We start from the raw sequence: 15,601 nt of genomic DNA on the forward strand, positions 1-15,601 counted from the left end.
AGGTTTGTAAAGAGCAGAAAGCAGCATGGAGGCCAATGAGAATGTGGTTAATTCTTTTTATATCTGTGACTTACTCGGTCTCTCTTCGAAAGTCAGTGTTGACTCATTTGGAGCATGTTTGAGCGCTGCTTTGGCAGAGGCTGATGAAATTTGTTGCAGCACGTCATTGCATTATGCTGGAAAAGGTGCAAAAAAATAGCCACTGATCTGGGTTTTATGTTTCTGTCAGTGTTGATGGGAGTCATAGATAATAAATACCCATCTACTGCAGAGTGATTCGTCCTTGGAATAAATGCCGATTGTAACCTTCCCCAGTAAAGACAGAAGCCAGATGTCAGTGGGTGTTAGTGGGTTTTTTTTGTCCAGTGGGAAGTAGGCTTAAGAGAACAGCTAGGACAGTCTGATACTTATGAAACATTACGTCACTTTACTGTAATGCAGCCGTTAAAACCAGGAAAAGACAACACTTACGATATCCAAAATCCAGCACAATATCTAGTCTCATACCACAATATCAATATAATGTCGCTATGTTGCTCAGCCCTGAGGCATACCACACATGAGGAGAAAAACTGCATTAAACCAAACTGAAAACAATGAGCGAAGACAACAAATGCAGCCAAACCTAAGAGTCTGAAAGATAGTGGATGCTGGAGATGCAATAAGAAATTGACTGACTGACACCGGCTTATGCTGCAGACTTCAGCAGCCAGTCAGACCAGATGAGACGATTTCTCCCCTGACACTGCCTTGCGGGGCCCTGCAGCAAGAGAGTATAAGAAGCAGAAGGCCATGGCTCCAAGAAAAGCCAGATTATGGTTGCTGTGATGTTAAATGAACTGTCTACTCATCAATCATGCGTCAGTTAATCCATATGAGGATTTGCATTAAATGCCTGTTTGATCCACAGGTCTGATGTACCAGAGGATGGTCACAGCAGAGCAGAGGCTAAAAAATGAGCACTATCCCTTTCAGGAGAGGTGAGTCATAAATTAAAAATGTATCACATGTTTGAGGGTACAATAAAAGCCTTGGGTAAGATTTAAAAAGGCTTATGTAATCAAAGTTGCCTCCCGTTCCATCACTTAAGTCTGTCATGAACATCCCTGCAGGGTCTTCGTTCTTGCTGACCCAGAAGTCTTTGCTGGTTCTTTGGGACAACTCTTGGTGGGAGATATTGAGGCGTCCACTTCAGTTTCAGACTCAAATAGCTCTCCAAGTCCTCTGGATCACATGTGCAGTGTGGTCCAACACTCCATACAGGCTGCTTTAGGAGCAGATAAGTGCAACGGACCGAGACTGGCTCAAGCCCTAAAGGTCAGTGGAACTGCACAGCACTGTTCAGTTGTTCTCATTTATTGCCTTCTCTTTTCTGGTTGTCTTTTGCAGTCTTTGCAGTGTGTGGTCGTTCATAGTTGTTGTTGTTGTTGTCACTGCTATTATGCTTTGTCTATTTCCTGTTTGAGTCTTGTTCTGTTCAGGTTCACCTGGTCTGATCTGCTCTGTTATAAAACCTTCCTTATACTCAGAAAGATTTGTAGATGTGAATGTTTTCCGCATACTTGCCATTTCCTCTTATCGAGAGCCTGGCTCAGAATTCCCCATTTTTGATGGTTTACTTTATCTGAACATACTTCTGATTGAGTCTGTTTGTTCAGTTGAATTCACATCTTCTCTTTATAATTTTATATATATATTTCACATGTGAATGTGCAGTGCTGTCTGTCAGGGGGGAGTGAATGAGCTGCTTGTATCATGGAATCATGGGCATAATCTCCCTGGTAACTACACATAGAGCATGTTGGGAGATTTCATTAATGGTTGCAAGTCCTTAAGCAGAGCGATTCTCGAGCTTGAGAGTCAGGACTGGGAGAATATAATATTGTCAGGCTACGTTTATGGTAATGGCAGTAACTTTTTCAGTTTTTGCCACTGGATTAAAAACAGTTTAAGAGTCCCTGCCTCATATGTATGTGTTATGGGAAACATCCTGAATGAAGGTCTGTCTGCTGCACAGTGGAAGTGTCTCCTGGCACTGATCCTAAAGTAACACCTCAGCAGGACGCACAGGAGGGCAGACACACACACGCGCCCCACTAACCCCTCACCTCTCTGCTATTTATACAGACTCTGTATGTGTTTATCTTCCTGTGTGCATGTGTGTTCACCAACATATGTTTGTGTGCTTTGGAACAGGACATGGGTCAAGACGTTGAGTCGCACTTTCAGGAAGTGTTGGCGGCTCTGGAGCAGAGCACGGAGGAGGGCGGCAGAGGGGATGGGGGTGCGCTAAGGAGCCGTCTTCAGAGGCTGTACAGCAAGATCCTCACTGACACAGACTCAGGTAGGAGCTCTCTGGAAAGCACAAATCAACTTATTGGTGTAGCTTAAACATCAATAAAGGAAGGAGAACTGAAAGAACCACAGTCTGGACCGTCTGAACAGTCTGAACCACATCTGGTTATGTAAAAGACTGGAGTCTAATGGAAAAGGGGAAGCAGCAAGAGACTCGACGAGTGTGTTCATGTGTCAGATGATGTTCATGCAGTCTTGATATTAACTAATAAAAACATTCTGACCATACAAATGATCTGTACCAAAGGAATAGTTCAGATCTTTTGAAGTGGGCTTGTATGGGGGACTTATCCGTAGTCAGTGTATTACACACAGTAGATGTCAGTTGGTGCGTCCCTGTTTGGAGAAGCAGGCTGGAGTCTGACACAGGATCTAAGCAAGTACTGCTGTGAAGGGGTCAGCTATAAGACGTATTGTAGCCACCTAAAAAAATCAGTTTAAGTGTACCCTATTTTCACTGCTTTACCTTAATGTCAGAGGGGAACTGAAGCTGTTGTATCGTTTTTCTTAAAGCCAGACTCCACAGAATAACACAAACAAACTAACTGATCGAAGCAGAGGTAGACCAGCAGCTCCCATGTTCAGCAGCCAAAATTAATGTTTTTGTCAGTGGAGTCTGGTGGCTTTGATGAGAGCATAGATGCCTAATGGAAAGGTAAATTGGTGAAAATACTGTCAATATGGCATACACTTAAACAGCCACCATTGGCTATTTGGTTGCACTAAATGACATCTCCTTCAGTTGTAAAGGAATGATGAATATGGCATGGATTGTGCATGCATATTATGCTTGAGTCCTGTATTTTATCTGATTTCTTCTTTGGCATATTCCATTGGCCGTTGTCATAGTTTGCAGTCTGAAAAAAGTGTTCCTTCTCTACCAAATGTTGAAAATTGCACATAAATTTGTGGGTTCTACAGAGCTCTCACATGTTGTGCATGGGTTGTAAGGAAGGCAGTTTATGTGACTGGGGCAATGTATTAAAATTAATGGGGCAGGGAATTATCGCATGACTATCGCTACATCATCTTGGGCTTGTACTAATTAGAACTAAGTTGTTTTGCTATAAGCCAGCACAGTGGAGTGCAGTGCTCTGTTCAAGCACACATTGCTAGGTGATGGACATGTTTTTTGTGTTTGCAAGGGTTTGACATCGTTGGTTGTTGCTGAGATCAAATATGTGACCTTGCCTCTATGTAGCAGTTTCCTCCACGGCCAAATCAGTCGAGTCAGTTGTCTGTATTTTTATCATTCTCAGGATATCTATTTCCATGACATCCACTCTTTTCTCCCAATGTTCTCATGTCAGCAACACAGTCCAGTGAACCTGCTCTCCCCTCATCCCAGCTGTGACAGTGAGGGATAGACAGAAGTGTTTACAGACAGGAAGTTGTAGGGGTGGGGAGGTGTTTTGTTTTGAGTGTCATTGTGACAGTTTTGGTTTCTTCCTATCTCTCTTCCTCCACGTGCATGTGTGTGTGTATTGCAGAGCCATTGTCCAGTGGACAACTGCGTGACTGCCCTCTTCCTAACCCAGAGATGAGCTTCCACCTGTGGACGGAGGATCTGGATATCTGTGAGTAGCTTTGGAAACTGGGGGGGGTCTAGAGGAAGTCGTTACTACCAGTCAGCTGAACTAAAAAAAGGCTGAAACTGGAATTATTTACTCACAACTGAGCTGACTGAAGTGAACACTTTTGCACTGCTGTTCAACAAGCGTACACAGATAAATCCATAGTTGTTTATACACCAACAGTGGCATCACGACAATTACAATTAATGAAATTCATTTGTTATTTCAATCAGATCTTGAAGACAGACTGTCCGCACTGTTATGTGCAAGTAATTAGGTTGGATTTGTGTGTCCTCATAAGCGCTCCGCTAGTAGCACCATGGATCTGCCCAGCACTTCTGTCACTCTTTTCGTTGTGTGTTGTGTTCAGAGACACTTTGAAATCTGAATTAAGCAGCTGGAGTGTCAAGACTGAGACGCATCTGTAGAAAGCTGATCAGAATCGCATGTCTGAACAAGGCCTTTGGAAATCATTTTGAAATTCTGAAATGACGAAAGTAGATGCCTAAAAAAAACAATTACACCACTTTCAGTGTGGCACAGTGTGAGAATGTGTGAGGGGTAGATTGCTCCTCAAAGTTAATCAGAGCTAGACTCAAGTAATGTAACAAACAGATTTAACTGGAACAGATTTGTTTTGAATCAGTGGAATTGTGAGACTGACTATTCCCAAGACAAGTGTACACTTATAGTACGGCCTTTATGTTCTCAGTGTAGGATGTCATACAGTAAAGTGTAAATCATCATACTCAGTGAAACAGTACACGTGGTAAAAGCTCCGGTAGCTTTGTGTGACTTATAAATGAAGAGGTTATGTCCTGTCCTGTGTTACGTCTTTGATAAGATACTGTGTACCATACATTGTTTACTGTAAAGGACAGTGACAGTTGCCTGTAAGCACTGTTGCATATGCAGCATTAAATACTGAGATATCACATGGCAGGCACGTATGTGAATAGATTCTTTAGATGGAACTGTAGTTCTCTCTCAGGGAAAGAGCCAGCATGTGTACTCTGCAACCCCATAACAAAACGGTTTCACATGGAAGAAAACACATGTATGTGGTCTGTTTATGACGAGGCTGCATGTGAAGTGTGCACGTGTTCTAAGCCCAGATAAATTATGACAGTTGGAAGTGAATAAACACAGAGAGAGCAGCTGAGATGATTATTGAACGAAGTGTTGTTCTTTGTTGTGTCTCTGTGCTGTGGCATGTGCTTGCTCCACGTGATTGTCGACCTCTGAATGACTTATAATGATGAATGTTGTGATGTTGACAGGGCGAGAGCTGGCCAAGTGGTTTCGATCCAGCTCCATGTCGGAGCAGTTCTCCCTCAGCCACGAGCAGGAGGACTTTGAGCTGGGTGAGTCGCCCAGTGACCTGATGCCGTCTAACATGACGCGCTTTTCCGTCATGTCCAACGACAGCGGCATTGAAAGAGACCTGCCCCCTGGCTCTGATCCTTCCCCATCGTCATCTCTGGACACTGCCAGCATGAGTACATCATGGGAACAATGCAAAAGGTAAATTCAGTACCTATTAGTTTACATTAAGTAGATGCCTACTGTTAGTTTCATGTATTTTACTTAATTTGCAGTCTCTGCAGCCATTTTCCAAAGCATACCTTAGTTTTTTAGATTTTTAGAGCCAATGATTTCCATGAAAATCATCCTGAAAACACTTAAAAATAGGTGATAATAAGAAGGTAATCCTCACTGAGACCATTTATTGTAGGTCACATGATTTTTGGTTTGAGAAAACACTCGCACAAGGATTTAAAAGTTGTTTCCTAAACTTGAGAATGTGTTGCTCATAATGGGATCTGTTGAATAACTTGTTTTGGTTTCCAAGCCTAGAAAAAAGTACAAAAGCACACCCATCCAGATTGTAAATACTAGGCGTTGACAGAAGGACATGTAAAATGCTAGAGAGTGAAGATCCTCTTTAGACTTCTTTGGTCCGAGAAGGAGCTAAATGCTCGAAATGTCACTCGGTGGTTATTAAATGTACATTCATGGGAACATTTGCTAGTGTGCAGACTTTGTTTCCAAGCCTTACATCATTTTAAAATCATCAGGACTTTCCCTTCTCTCAGTGAGCAAGATTCAGCAAGGCTGTCACGGCGTGGAGGCATCAAGATGAAACCATCTGTGAAGGACAGTATGGCGCTGATGCAGGACACCCTGGAGGAACACGCAAGTCTCGGAGGAGGAGGTGGAGGGAAGGGTGGAAGAAGAGGGGAGACTCTGCAGAGGCGGGCAGGTGGCAACGCGATGCAGAACCCCTTCCCCAAGCAGCAGAGACACTTTACTGCCAGGATAGTCGCCATGGGAGATGACAGGGTGCTCGGCCGCCTGGCCAAGGCCTACTACTTCCTCAGGTGGGGGGACTCGCCGTGTCTCAAAATGCAGATGAAAGATGATGAAGCGTCTTTCACAGCAGCTGTGGCTTGTGTGTGACTGACTGATCTGGTGCAATATATTGCTTTCAGTTTGACATCCCATTAGTACATTGTACTGAGGTAGTTTTGTCTCTCTGGAAACTGAAATTAACACATTACCAGGTATGCTGGTCTTTCTCATGAGCACTAGAACACAACGTTCTGATACACTTAAATCTCACCACAAACATTGGGTTACTCCTCTTAAATAGGTAACATGAGATTCTGGAGAAACTTGCTCCTTTTTTGGCATAAAGAGGAAAACATATTTGCTCGAAATGACTGTAAATAAAATAGAGTTGGAAAAAAATGCCCCTCTCTAATGCAGGTAAAGTTTATAATCTAGATGGAAAAATATTTTGGCATAAAAATATTTGTGGTAACTATTAAGATACACATATTCACCATTTATTAGCATGAATAATAGAAGCATTTTGGCTCTGTGCCTTATTCTGCTTGACCATGTTCTACAGAATAGTTTTCTCTCAACAACCTCCTAATTAGTGCTAATTGATAGTAAGTAAGAAAGTTGTTGTACATAAATTACAATCTTAATATGCTTTGCTGTGATAGTACTGCAAGAATAGTCATTCTTCTTTTATAACACAAAATAAATATAGTCATTTTATATTCAACAAAACACAACCCTACACGTGTTAATAGTGTCCACATAACTCTAAAAGAAGTCTTTCTAACTCAGAATATGTTTCCTGTATTGCTCAACTAATTCACTTGTACTTTGTCACTTACTAACCCACACAGGTTCCCTATTCTAAAGTTGCCCTCTCTTGACAGTAAATCCATTATAGCACACAACTACCAGATTAACAGACTCCATTCTCAAAGAAGTATTTCACTGCTGGAAAGATGGTCTATTCATAAAACTGGGCTGTTCGTGCGGTAGAAAGATGGAAATACTGTTGAAATTAGATGCTACATGACCATAGAAAACATAGGAAAACCACTACCAGACTACCAGAATACACTGCACCCCACCTGACCGTTAGACTCTCCTGCTGGTGGGTGACAAAATGCAGACTTGGCCGTTTTGACACAGGAAACAATATGGTGGCCGGCCGGTAACAAACAATCTAGAACTGCAGTTAAACAGTAAGTTAAAATATGTTTCTGAAAACATTTAAGGTGAGAAATGAAATTGATCAGCACTGCCTAGTCTTATACTTTGGTCTGAGTTTGAAAGAGACAGGGGCAAGTCTCTTGATCCACTTCAATACTCTTTGTGTCAATGGTGGCAGACATTCAGAAATGAGAAAGTACAATCTGTAGTCCAAGCAGTTTGAGCTGGAAGATGCGCAGGGAGGCCTGGGCGTTGGTGGGATGGAGGGAAGTTTACCACAGTTCATGTTCTCACGTTACCTACATTGTTAAAGTACAAAGCTGGTTGAAAATCGGCAAAGTATGCCTTTGAGTGATTTACATCATATAAAAAATGGAGGTCTATTAAGATGCACAGGTTCTGTTCCGATTAAGTGACAGAAGGACAAAGTCAGCATATGCAGAAATATCACCTTTATTAATGGATCCCTTCAGAGATTTTTAAACATATCTATTAAAAATATACTGCCGTATCACTTCAGAATAAGGTGTGTTTATTCCAGTAGTTGTGTGCTGTAATGGATTTACTGAGTGTGAAGCGAAAGCTACTTCAGAATAGGGAACCTGTGTGGGTTGATAAGAGTCAGACTACCAGTGAATTACTTATTAACAAGGCGTCACTTTACAGTGGGCCACTATTAACACATGAAGTTGTGTCTTTTGTATAACAATAGACCACATTAATTAAGTGTTATTAGGAGAAACACATCTTCCTTACTTCCTATCAATAAGCAGTAATTACTGAGGTAAAATTCTCAGACATGGTCATGAAGAGTAAGGCATTAATAACTGCTTTATAATGACTAATAAATAGTCAGTATGCTACTAGTATGCACGCTAATAAACAACTAGTTTATGGTGAATATGTGTACCTTAATATAAAGTGTTACATGTTGTTTAAAATAGTTGATTAATTCCATTTGATTGAACACTTCTGGATGTAACATGGATGCTTTAAATGTATGGTGGAATTTATTTTTTTCACAGTAATAGGTTGCCTAATGTGGCATATTTACATCTGAATCTAAATAAGACTAAATTCCTTCTCAGCTGTGTAAAGTCTAACATTAACAACATAATTTGATCTGAACTGGAGGACTATTAAATTCCTACTTTACATTCTTTCCATGTGAGGGTTGGGAAGCAAAGTAGCATTTCTTCTATTGTGAATGTCATACGTCATATATTGAAATTCAAAACCTTTTTACTGCTCATTCAAGCGTGCCCACACTCTGTTTCTCACGAATCCATTTGGTTTGTCTGTGCAGGAAAAGGGAAGCGCGACGGCTTTTTCTTACAATGAAAGTCAACCTCCAGTTTTACTACATCCCTGTTTGCAGGGCCGCCACAACTCCCATCTCCTCTATCAAGGTAAGGCCACTTCCTCTTGTCAACACGCCATCAGCCTGTTATTGTGTGAAAGTCAACATAACTCCAGAGATAACAAGATAAATAGCTTCTGACATAACAGAAAATCAGCACGTCAAAATGCCCATTACAATGCTCTCATTGTATGTTGAAGTGATAATGTAGTGTCACTGCATAGAGACACTCCAAAACATGGAATAATTATGTGCCTGTTTCTAAAAGAATATATGCATTTGCTATTTTGTATTTTATTGTTCTTGGTGTTGTTTGATATTTTCCATACCATATTTTATTATTCTGTGTAAATAGTGCTCACTTTTCTTTCTAATGATCAGTTTTTAGTCAGAAGTTTTGTTCCTTTTGTCCAAGGCCAGTGAGATTACCCTAAAGTAAATGTTATTTGTAGTGTCTTTTCTCCACCAAGGACTTCCTTCTGAACAGGCCTGAGTTTGGTATTGTTAAAAGAATAATGATAGCAGTACCAATGCCAGTATCCTGAAAGCGATACCAATACTATACTTCATTTGATACCTTGTTCTTTACTTCATTTGATATCCATCATGTGAACAGAAGCCACAGGTGTAATGTGTAGCCTAACTTTAGAAGGCTTTGGTGGCATCTCAACACATGGAACTGCCAACTCCATCAAATACGCCGCACTTGACTTCAGGATACCACAGACTGTATAGATTGTAGCTGCTTGTGTTGGCCAGTTACATGTTGCTTTGAACTGAAGAACATTTGCGGTGATTGGCTGCAAAGAAAACACCACAGTTTTTTTCCTAGATCTGAATACAAAAAGAATCGAATGCTTGTATCGTTTAACTGGGGAAGTTTCAGTACTACTTGGTACTCTGTTGTTTCAGTTTATGTTAAAGGCATCTAAAAGTGACCCACATGAATTTTGTAAGGAAAAACAAAAACAAGTAAACACATACAGTAGCCAGACAAAGAAAACCTTCAGGCTCGCTCACTGCTGTCAATTTTCCACATTTGATGTATTTTTTGTTTCACTTTCATGTTTCTTTTTCCAGGAAAACCTCAGTCAATCCAAGGAGAATCTCTGCACTCTTGGTTCCTACCTGAGCGTAGTGGACCCGTGGTACAACTCTAACATCAAGAGTTTAGGCTGCATGATCCCCAAACTGGCTAAGCTGGTACGATAAACTTCTAAACAAATCTAAGGAGGAAATGCTTTTTTTCTCCACAGCAGGTCTACGTTAGATAAAGCCATAGTTTCAGTTTGAGGGACTCAATTCTGAGTAGTTTACTTGCACATTTTCTCTTCCACTGTATTTTCTTGTCTGAATGACTTACAGTCACTGTAAGTGAAAACGAAAATGTCCTCACATCACCACATCTAATTTAACATGGCAACTGCGTTCTACATAAATTAAAACACAGGAAGTTGCGTAACATCTTAGTTACTTACTTAGTGCGAGGAAAAAAAAAATTGTTGATTTCACTGAAACCATAGCTACAGTCAAAGACATCTTAACACTTCGCTGATTCTCTAAGCCTCAAACAGGAAATAGACTTACAATGAAACTGGACAAAATATGCAAAGGAACATCTACAAAATAAATAAAGTTGAATGTAATCATTTGTAAATGGTATAGTGTACCAAAAAAAATCCATTCCTTTAAATGACATGTTTTTATGAGAATTGTAGAAAAGCTTTTTTGTTCTAGTGTTGAGTGCTCTCTGGCTAAATCCTTCCTGTCTTTCATTTCCTTTAAATACTCAACTAGATGTTGTGTAAGTGTTTTTTCTCGAATTCATGCATCCTCCTCCCTTTTTGAGAACTTTTCAAGTTACAGGAAAAAATAGAAAAGCATGCACTTTTGAATGGTTGAGGTTTTATTCATATTGCACATAAAGTATGATGTAAGTTCAAATTTAAATGCAAAACTTGTGACTCTGGGCAAACTACCAAGCACTGTTTGATTACCTGACAGACAGTCGACCTTTTTAGTGACTCATTATATTCACTTCATGTGACCCAAGTGTGACCAAAATGAGTTTGTGGTTACAGCATCATGCAGGCAGTAAGGTTAATTTTACATGACTTTTGTCTCCCTCAGCAACAGATGAGCCCAGGGAGGCCAAAAGAGCCCTTCGTGTCTGATGTCATTTCCTATTACGTTCGTGCCGGCCAGCAGCCTGTCTACTTCACCATCTACTTTGTTAAGGTACTAAGATACATTATATGTGCCTTTGTTTTGTTCCTGAAGGTTAAGAGCACAGTGTGCGCTCTGATGTGAAGCATCTACTGAGCTAAACAGCTTTATACTAAAAGGTTTTATTACAGAAATATTTAAATGTATTTTGGTTTTTAGAATTTGTTTGTTTTCCATTAGATCACATTCACCAGCATGACAAAGGATCCTGTGGAGGATGTGTTTCTCACCCATCTAGAAATGGAGTTTCCTGAGTTCAGACAGATCTCAGCGTCAATTAGAGGTGAACTAGCAACACATGCACATTGTCTTTTCTTTGATGGTTGTGCACACCTGCCTGCCCATATCTGCGCGCAGCCAAGTTTAACAACATGCCTGTCTCCGACACAGATAAACCAAAGAAGAGCTCAGCGGAGGTATGCGGAGCTGTTGTCTCGATGAATTACAGAAAGGTAAGTTGCTTTTTTTACATTCATTATTTCCTTATTAGGTAATCATGGGAGCTTCACTGTAGCCACATGCCTTCTCAATTACTGGAAGAATTGCTCCGAAATTTCCATTTCAGATTGTGTTGTTTGTGTGCAGGTGGCCCTTGTGTACATGCATAACCTCTGACACTTGGGTGCTTTGTTTGTGTGCATGTATTTCTGTGTGTGTGTGTGTGTGTGTGTCTAGGTGACATTAAGTGGACGAGACGTTGACAAAGGAATCTCAGTCAGGACATCGGGAGCTCAGATCAATGCTATTCCCTCTAATGAAGCAGAAGGTTCACTATCATCTCTTTTACATTATCTCTATTCAAGACTCAGTCCTACTGTATGTTTTATTTTGTCTTACACTAATGCTCTGTATTTTTCCTCTGCCTTTATCTTACAGATCTGAACTGTTTGACACTGACACTGAATGAATTTCCAACAAAGACCAAAAACAACACTGTGGTGAGTCTAAGCAATACATGGTATTTCTAGTGGATTATCCTATGTTAAAACAATGCATAGAACGCAAGTGGTTTATACAACAATAATTCCTTTCATCCTTTTACTGTGAAATTCTAAGGAGTCAAAGATTCGGACCAGCAACATTAAGATTCGCACTTTGGAGAGTCGCTCCTTCACTGTTACACTGGACAGAGACTGTCGTAGGACCTACAAAAATGTGCAGAGGTGAGACAGTCTCTTCTGTACTGTAATTTACTTAATATTTAAACCTGTTTGGTGTTTCATTGATTTGAAAAATCATCATCCATAGCCATCATTGCTACTAAAGCTCTAGTAGATCAAAGAGACCTTGATTATTTAAAGGGACAGTTCATCCCAAAACCAAAAACACAGATTTTTCCTCTTACCTGTAGTGCAGTAGTAGTGCGTAGAGATGTCTGCCTTGTCTCGAATATAATGGAACTTGATGGCACTCTGCTTGTGGTGCGCCAAAAAAATACATTTGAAAACCTTAACAGCAGTGTCTCTTTCCCAGTTACTCAAAATAATCCACAGACCTTGTTGTGAGTGGTTTCATGTAGGAACTTTTTTCTTACTACCAAACTACACCCACCAACCGTATCACGATGTAGAAGGAAGCATGTATGAACTCATGGGAAAGAGGCCCGTGCTTGTCACAGCACAAGATGTAAATATTAATGGCATCCTCTAAGGCTAAGGTGTAATGTTAGCTAGTTCATAAGTTCAAAGACATCTCAGTTTATTAAAGGGTCATGATTTCTGGAAGGAGATATTGCTGTTTAGCTTTTCAAATGTATTTTTTGGCACTATAAGCACCACAAGCCTAGTGCCATTGTGTTCCATTATATTGGAGAGAAGGCAGACTCTACAACTGATATCTAAAACACTTGGTATCTTACACCAAAACAATCTAGACTGACAGGTTAGAGGACAAATATGTATTTTTGATTGTTGGGTGAACTGTCCCTTAAAGGTCTCTTTTGGGTTTGGATTTGAAATTGCTCTTGACATGCATCACTTTCTCTTAATTGCAAATTAAGATCAAGCAGCTAGTAAGACAGACTTGGTGAATCTAGACCCAGCTGCTGTGCAACCCAAACTGACGGCTCTGTTTTTAACATGTTTGTGTTGTTGTAGCATCGAGATCTCCCCGTGCCTTGATCCGGGATACTGCGTCCAGAAAACCATAAGGTCCAAATTCAAGCTGGGAGAGGACAAAGATGCCGGACTGAGCAAATACATGAACAAAGGACTTCCTCTACCAATCAACACATTTGCTGGCATCATCACTTGACATGGTGGAGTAAGCCCAACGAGAAACTTGAGAATGGAGACCACCCAGACTTTGTTTTGATAGCGGGAATGGTTGTTGCTTCTGTAAAAAAAACAAACAAAAAAAAGTCCAGTCTGACACATGAAAAGACAAAAGGAATAACCCTTGAGTCATACTGAGCTGCTCCTGAAACCAAAGTGTTTCATTTCTGTCAGTCAGGGCCAACTGGCACGAATGCAAAAAGACTTTAAATCAAAAGCAACTTGAGGCCAAATCCAACACATCGTACAGTACTATTGTCACTTCTCACTTCTTGAAGTCAGTGGAATAGCCTGTCTGCTTCTTTTACAGTAACAGGAATAACATTGTATCACACTGTGGGGTATGACTGAACTCCTAACAGTGTGTCACTCTTTATGAGTGAACTATTGTACACACCTAATAATGCCAAAGAACAATTCTGCCTGTGAAACTAGAGACACGGGCAAAGAAACATAAGTAAGCAAAGTATGTATCTGTACACATCAAAGATTTCAGGACTACTGATATCACTTATCATGTGATGTCATAAAAATCTGGAAAAACTGTTTCTCCAAGTCACGGCTTGGTGAGGCAGATTTGAAGGGTTGATTGTAACAGCTACTCTGCTTCATAGACACACTACTTTTTACCACCTTATTGACACACACACACACACACACACAAAACAACACAGACTCACCTGGCCTGTCAGCGAATGAAAGATTGTGGAAAGACCGGTACGATGACGGCTGACAGTTAAATGTTGCCTTCGTCTTAGCTGAATCATTCAAATAACGTGTTATTCCCATACAAATTACAAGCTGTTATGAAGGTGAACGTGATTGACATTTGCCTTGGGTTTAGTTTTTGGAAACATTCTTGACATTTTTCACAACTACACTATGCTCAGTGCTGAAGCTACATCCACGTGTCAAGAATTACTACAGAACAGAAGCAGCTTTTGTGCTTTACTGTATCAGACAGACACGGGGATTATGCACAGCCTTAGCTAAATTATCTGTTGGACTTAATACTGCTGACTTCAGGCCACTGTCTGCTACCCAGACGTGCAACATTCTGTTTCACTCTTGACAGTATACAGGAAGGAGAGCAAAATTTAGGGGGAGACTCTCAAAGTGAAACGCACACATGCTAGGAAATGTCTCAAGGTGCGAGAATCACCTCTGACCATGTGTTCGATGGTGCATCAGTGTGCTAACTTGCATCTATTTGCACTTCAACAGCAGGTTTGTTTTCTATTATTCAGCAACAGTGTGTAAAGCAAATACCCTCTGGCTCCTAACTCACTCACTGGTCAGTGGCCCTATGCTTCAAAAGTTGATGCTCTGTGTACTGCTGTAGCGTCAGTTTTGGACATGACAGTCTCCATATCAGTTTCCGCTCGTTACACGCTGCAGTGTCTTACAAAAAAAACCCTCTATCTTCAGAGGAAATAGTAGTTTTGCAATTAAATCTACATTAGGTTAAGGCAGCTAAAATACTAATAAGGATTATGGTCTGGGTTGAAATAACTACATTTGATACAATAGCTTAAGAAGTATGTGGCATTATTACTGTCATGTGATGTATGCCGATAACTATGTTACGTGGTTAAAAAAAAACTCAAGTAGACTTTTGGTTTCACATGGGACACAAGCATTCGTCTCCTGAGTGTTAGTCCTGTGTGTGTGACCCATCCACCTCCCCTCCCTCCCAGTCTTCTCTGAGTTTCTCGCTCTTTCTGTTATGCTATTGCTGGGGACGGGATCACATCGGAGTTAACTGAAAGCCTGGTGTGTCTCACAGAGCTGTGGGGTGTCTTGAGTGTCGGTAACAGAAGCCAAGGGCCACTGACCAGGCTGCCTTATTCAGATACCCTGGGAATGACAACGGGTTGGTTAAGCTTAATAAGACAACATGTGTAATTATGTCATTACTTTTCATGTCATAAAGACATGACAAGTTATTAGAGGGCCATTCAAGACATGACACAACTATTTGACTAAGCTGTTATTCATAAAAATGATAAAGCTGTTGTTTTTGCCTCAGAATGATTATATTACACACTCAAGAATGGCTCGGAAGCCTATTGATGCATCTCCACAGGTATGATCTCAGGCAGTAAAGGTCAACAGCCTCAGAAACTGGAAGTGATGTGTTATACTGGCAGGGTAGATTCATGAGTTTGGAATTCATGATGCATTTTGCACATTATTTTTCACCTAATGACATATGTAAAGAGGATGCCATTAAAATCAAAATGTAATTGTGTAAATAAATGATTTTGTTTTTGTAAAGCAGTATTTGTTTTTTG

At 40.5% G+C, this 15,601-nt stretch overlaps 1 protein-coding gene across 2 annotated transcripts in view; it reads left to right on the top strand.

Annotated features, from left to right (window-relative positions):
- Positions 1 to 15,584, top strand: part of pik3r6 (phosphoinositide-3-kinase regulatory subunit 6) — a 28,683-nt gene extending 13,099 nt beyond the window's left edge. For both annotated transcript variants that reach the window (XM_033625202.2, XM_033625203.2), the window contains exons 7-21: positions 911 to 980; positions 1,113 to 1,317; positions 2,197 to 2,344; positions 3,846 to 3,932; positions 5,210 to 5,453; positions 6,026 to 6,310; positions 8,755 to 8,857; positions 9,889 to 10,011; positions 10,939 to 11,046; positions 11,215 to 11,317; positions 11,425 to 11,486; positions 11,710 to 11,800; positions 11,911 to 11,972; positions 12,091 to 12,197; positions 13,131 to 15,584. In XM_033625202.2, the coding sequence (XP_033481093.1) occupies positions 911 to 980; positions 1,113 to 1,317; positions 2,197 to 2,344; positions 3,846 to 3,932; positions 5,210 to 5,453; positions 6,026 to 6,310; positions 8,755 to 8,857; positions 9,889 to 10,011; positions 10,939 to 11,046; positions 11,215 to 11,317; positions 11,425 to 11,486; positions 11,710 to 11,800; positions 11,911 to 11,972; positions 12,091 to 12,197; positions 13,131 to 13,287 (1,955 nt within the window). In that variant the 3' untranslated portion in view covers positions 13,288 to 15,584. The remainder of the gene's footprint in view (positions 1 to 910; positions 981 to 1,112; positions 1,318 to 2,196; positions 2,345 to 3,845; positions 3,933 to 5,209; positions 5,454 to 6,025; positions 6,311 to 8,754; positions 8,858 to 9,888; positions 10,012 to 10,938; positions 11,047 to 11,214; positions 11,318 to 11,424; positions 11,487 to 11,709; positions 11,801 to 11,910; positions 11,973 to 12,090; positions 12,198 to 13,130) is intronic.
- The last annotated feature ends 17 nt before the right edge of the window (positions 15,585 to 15,601 follow it).

This window comes from Epinephelus lanceolatus, chromosome 3 (assembly GCF_041903045.1).
Source record: "Epinephelus lanceolatus isolate andai-2023 chromosome 3, ASM4190304v1, whole genome shotgun sequence".
Lineage (NCBI taxonomy): Eukaryota > Metazoa > Chordata > Actinopteri > Perciformes > Serranidae > Epinephelus > Epinephelus lanceolatus.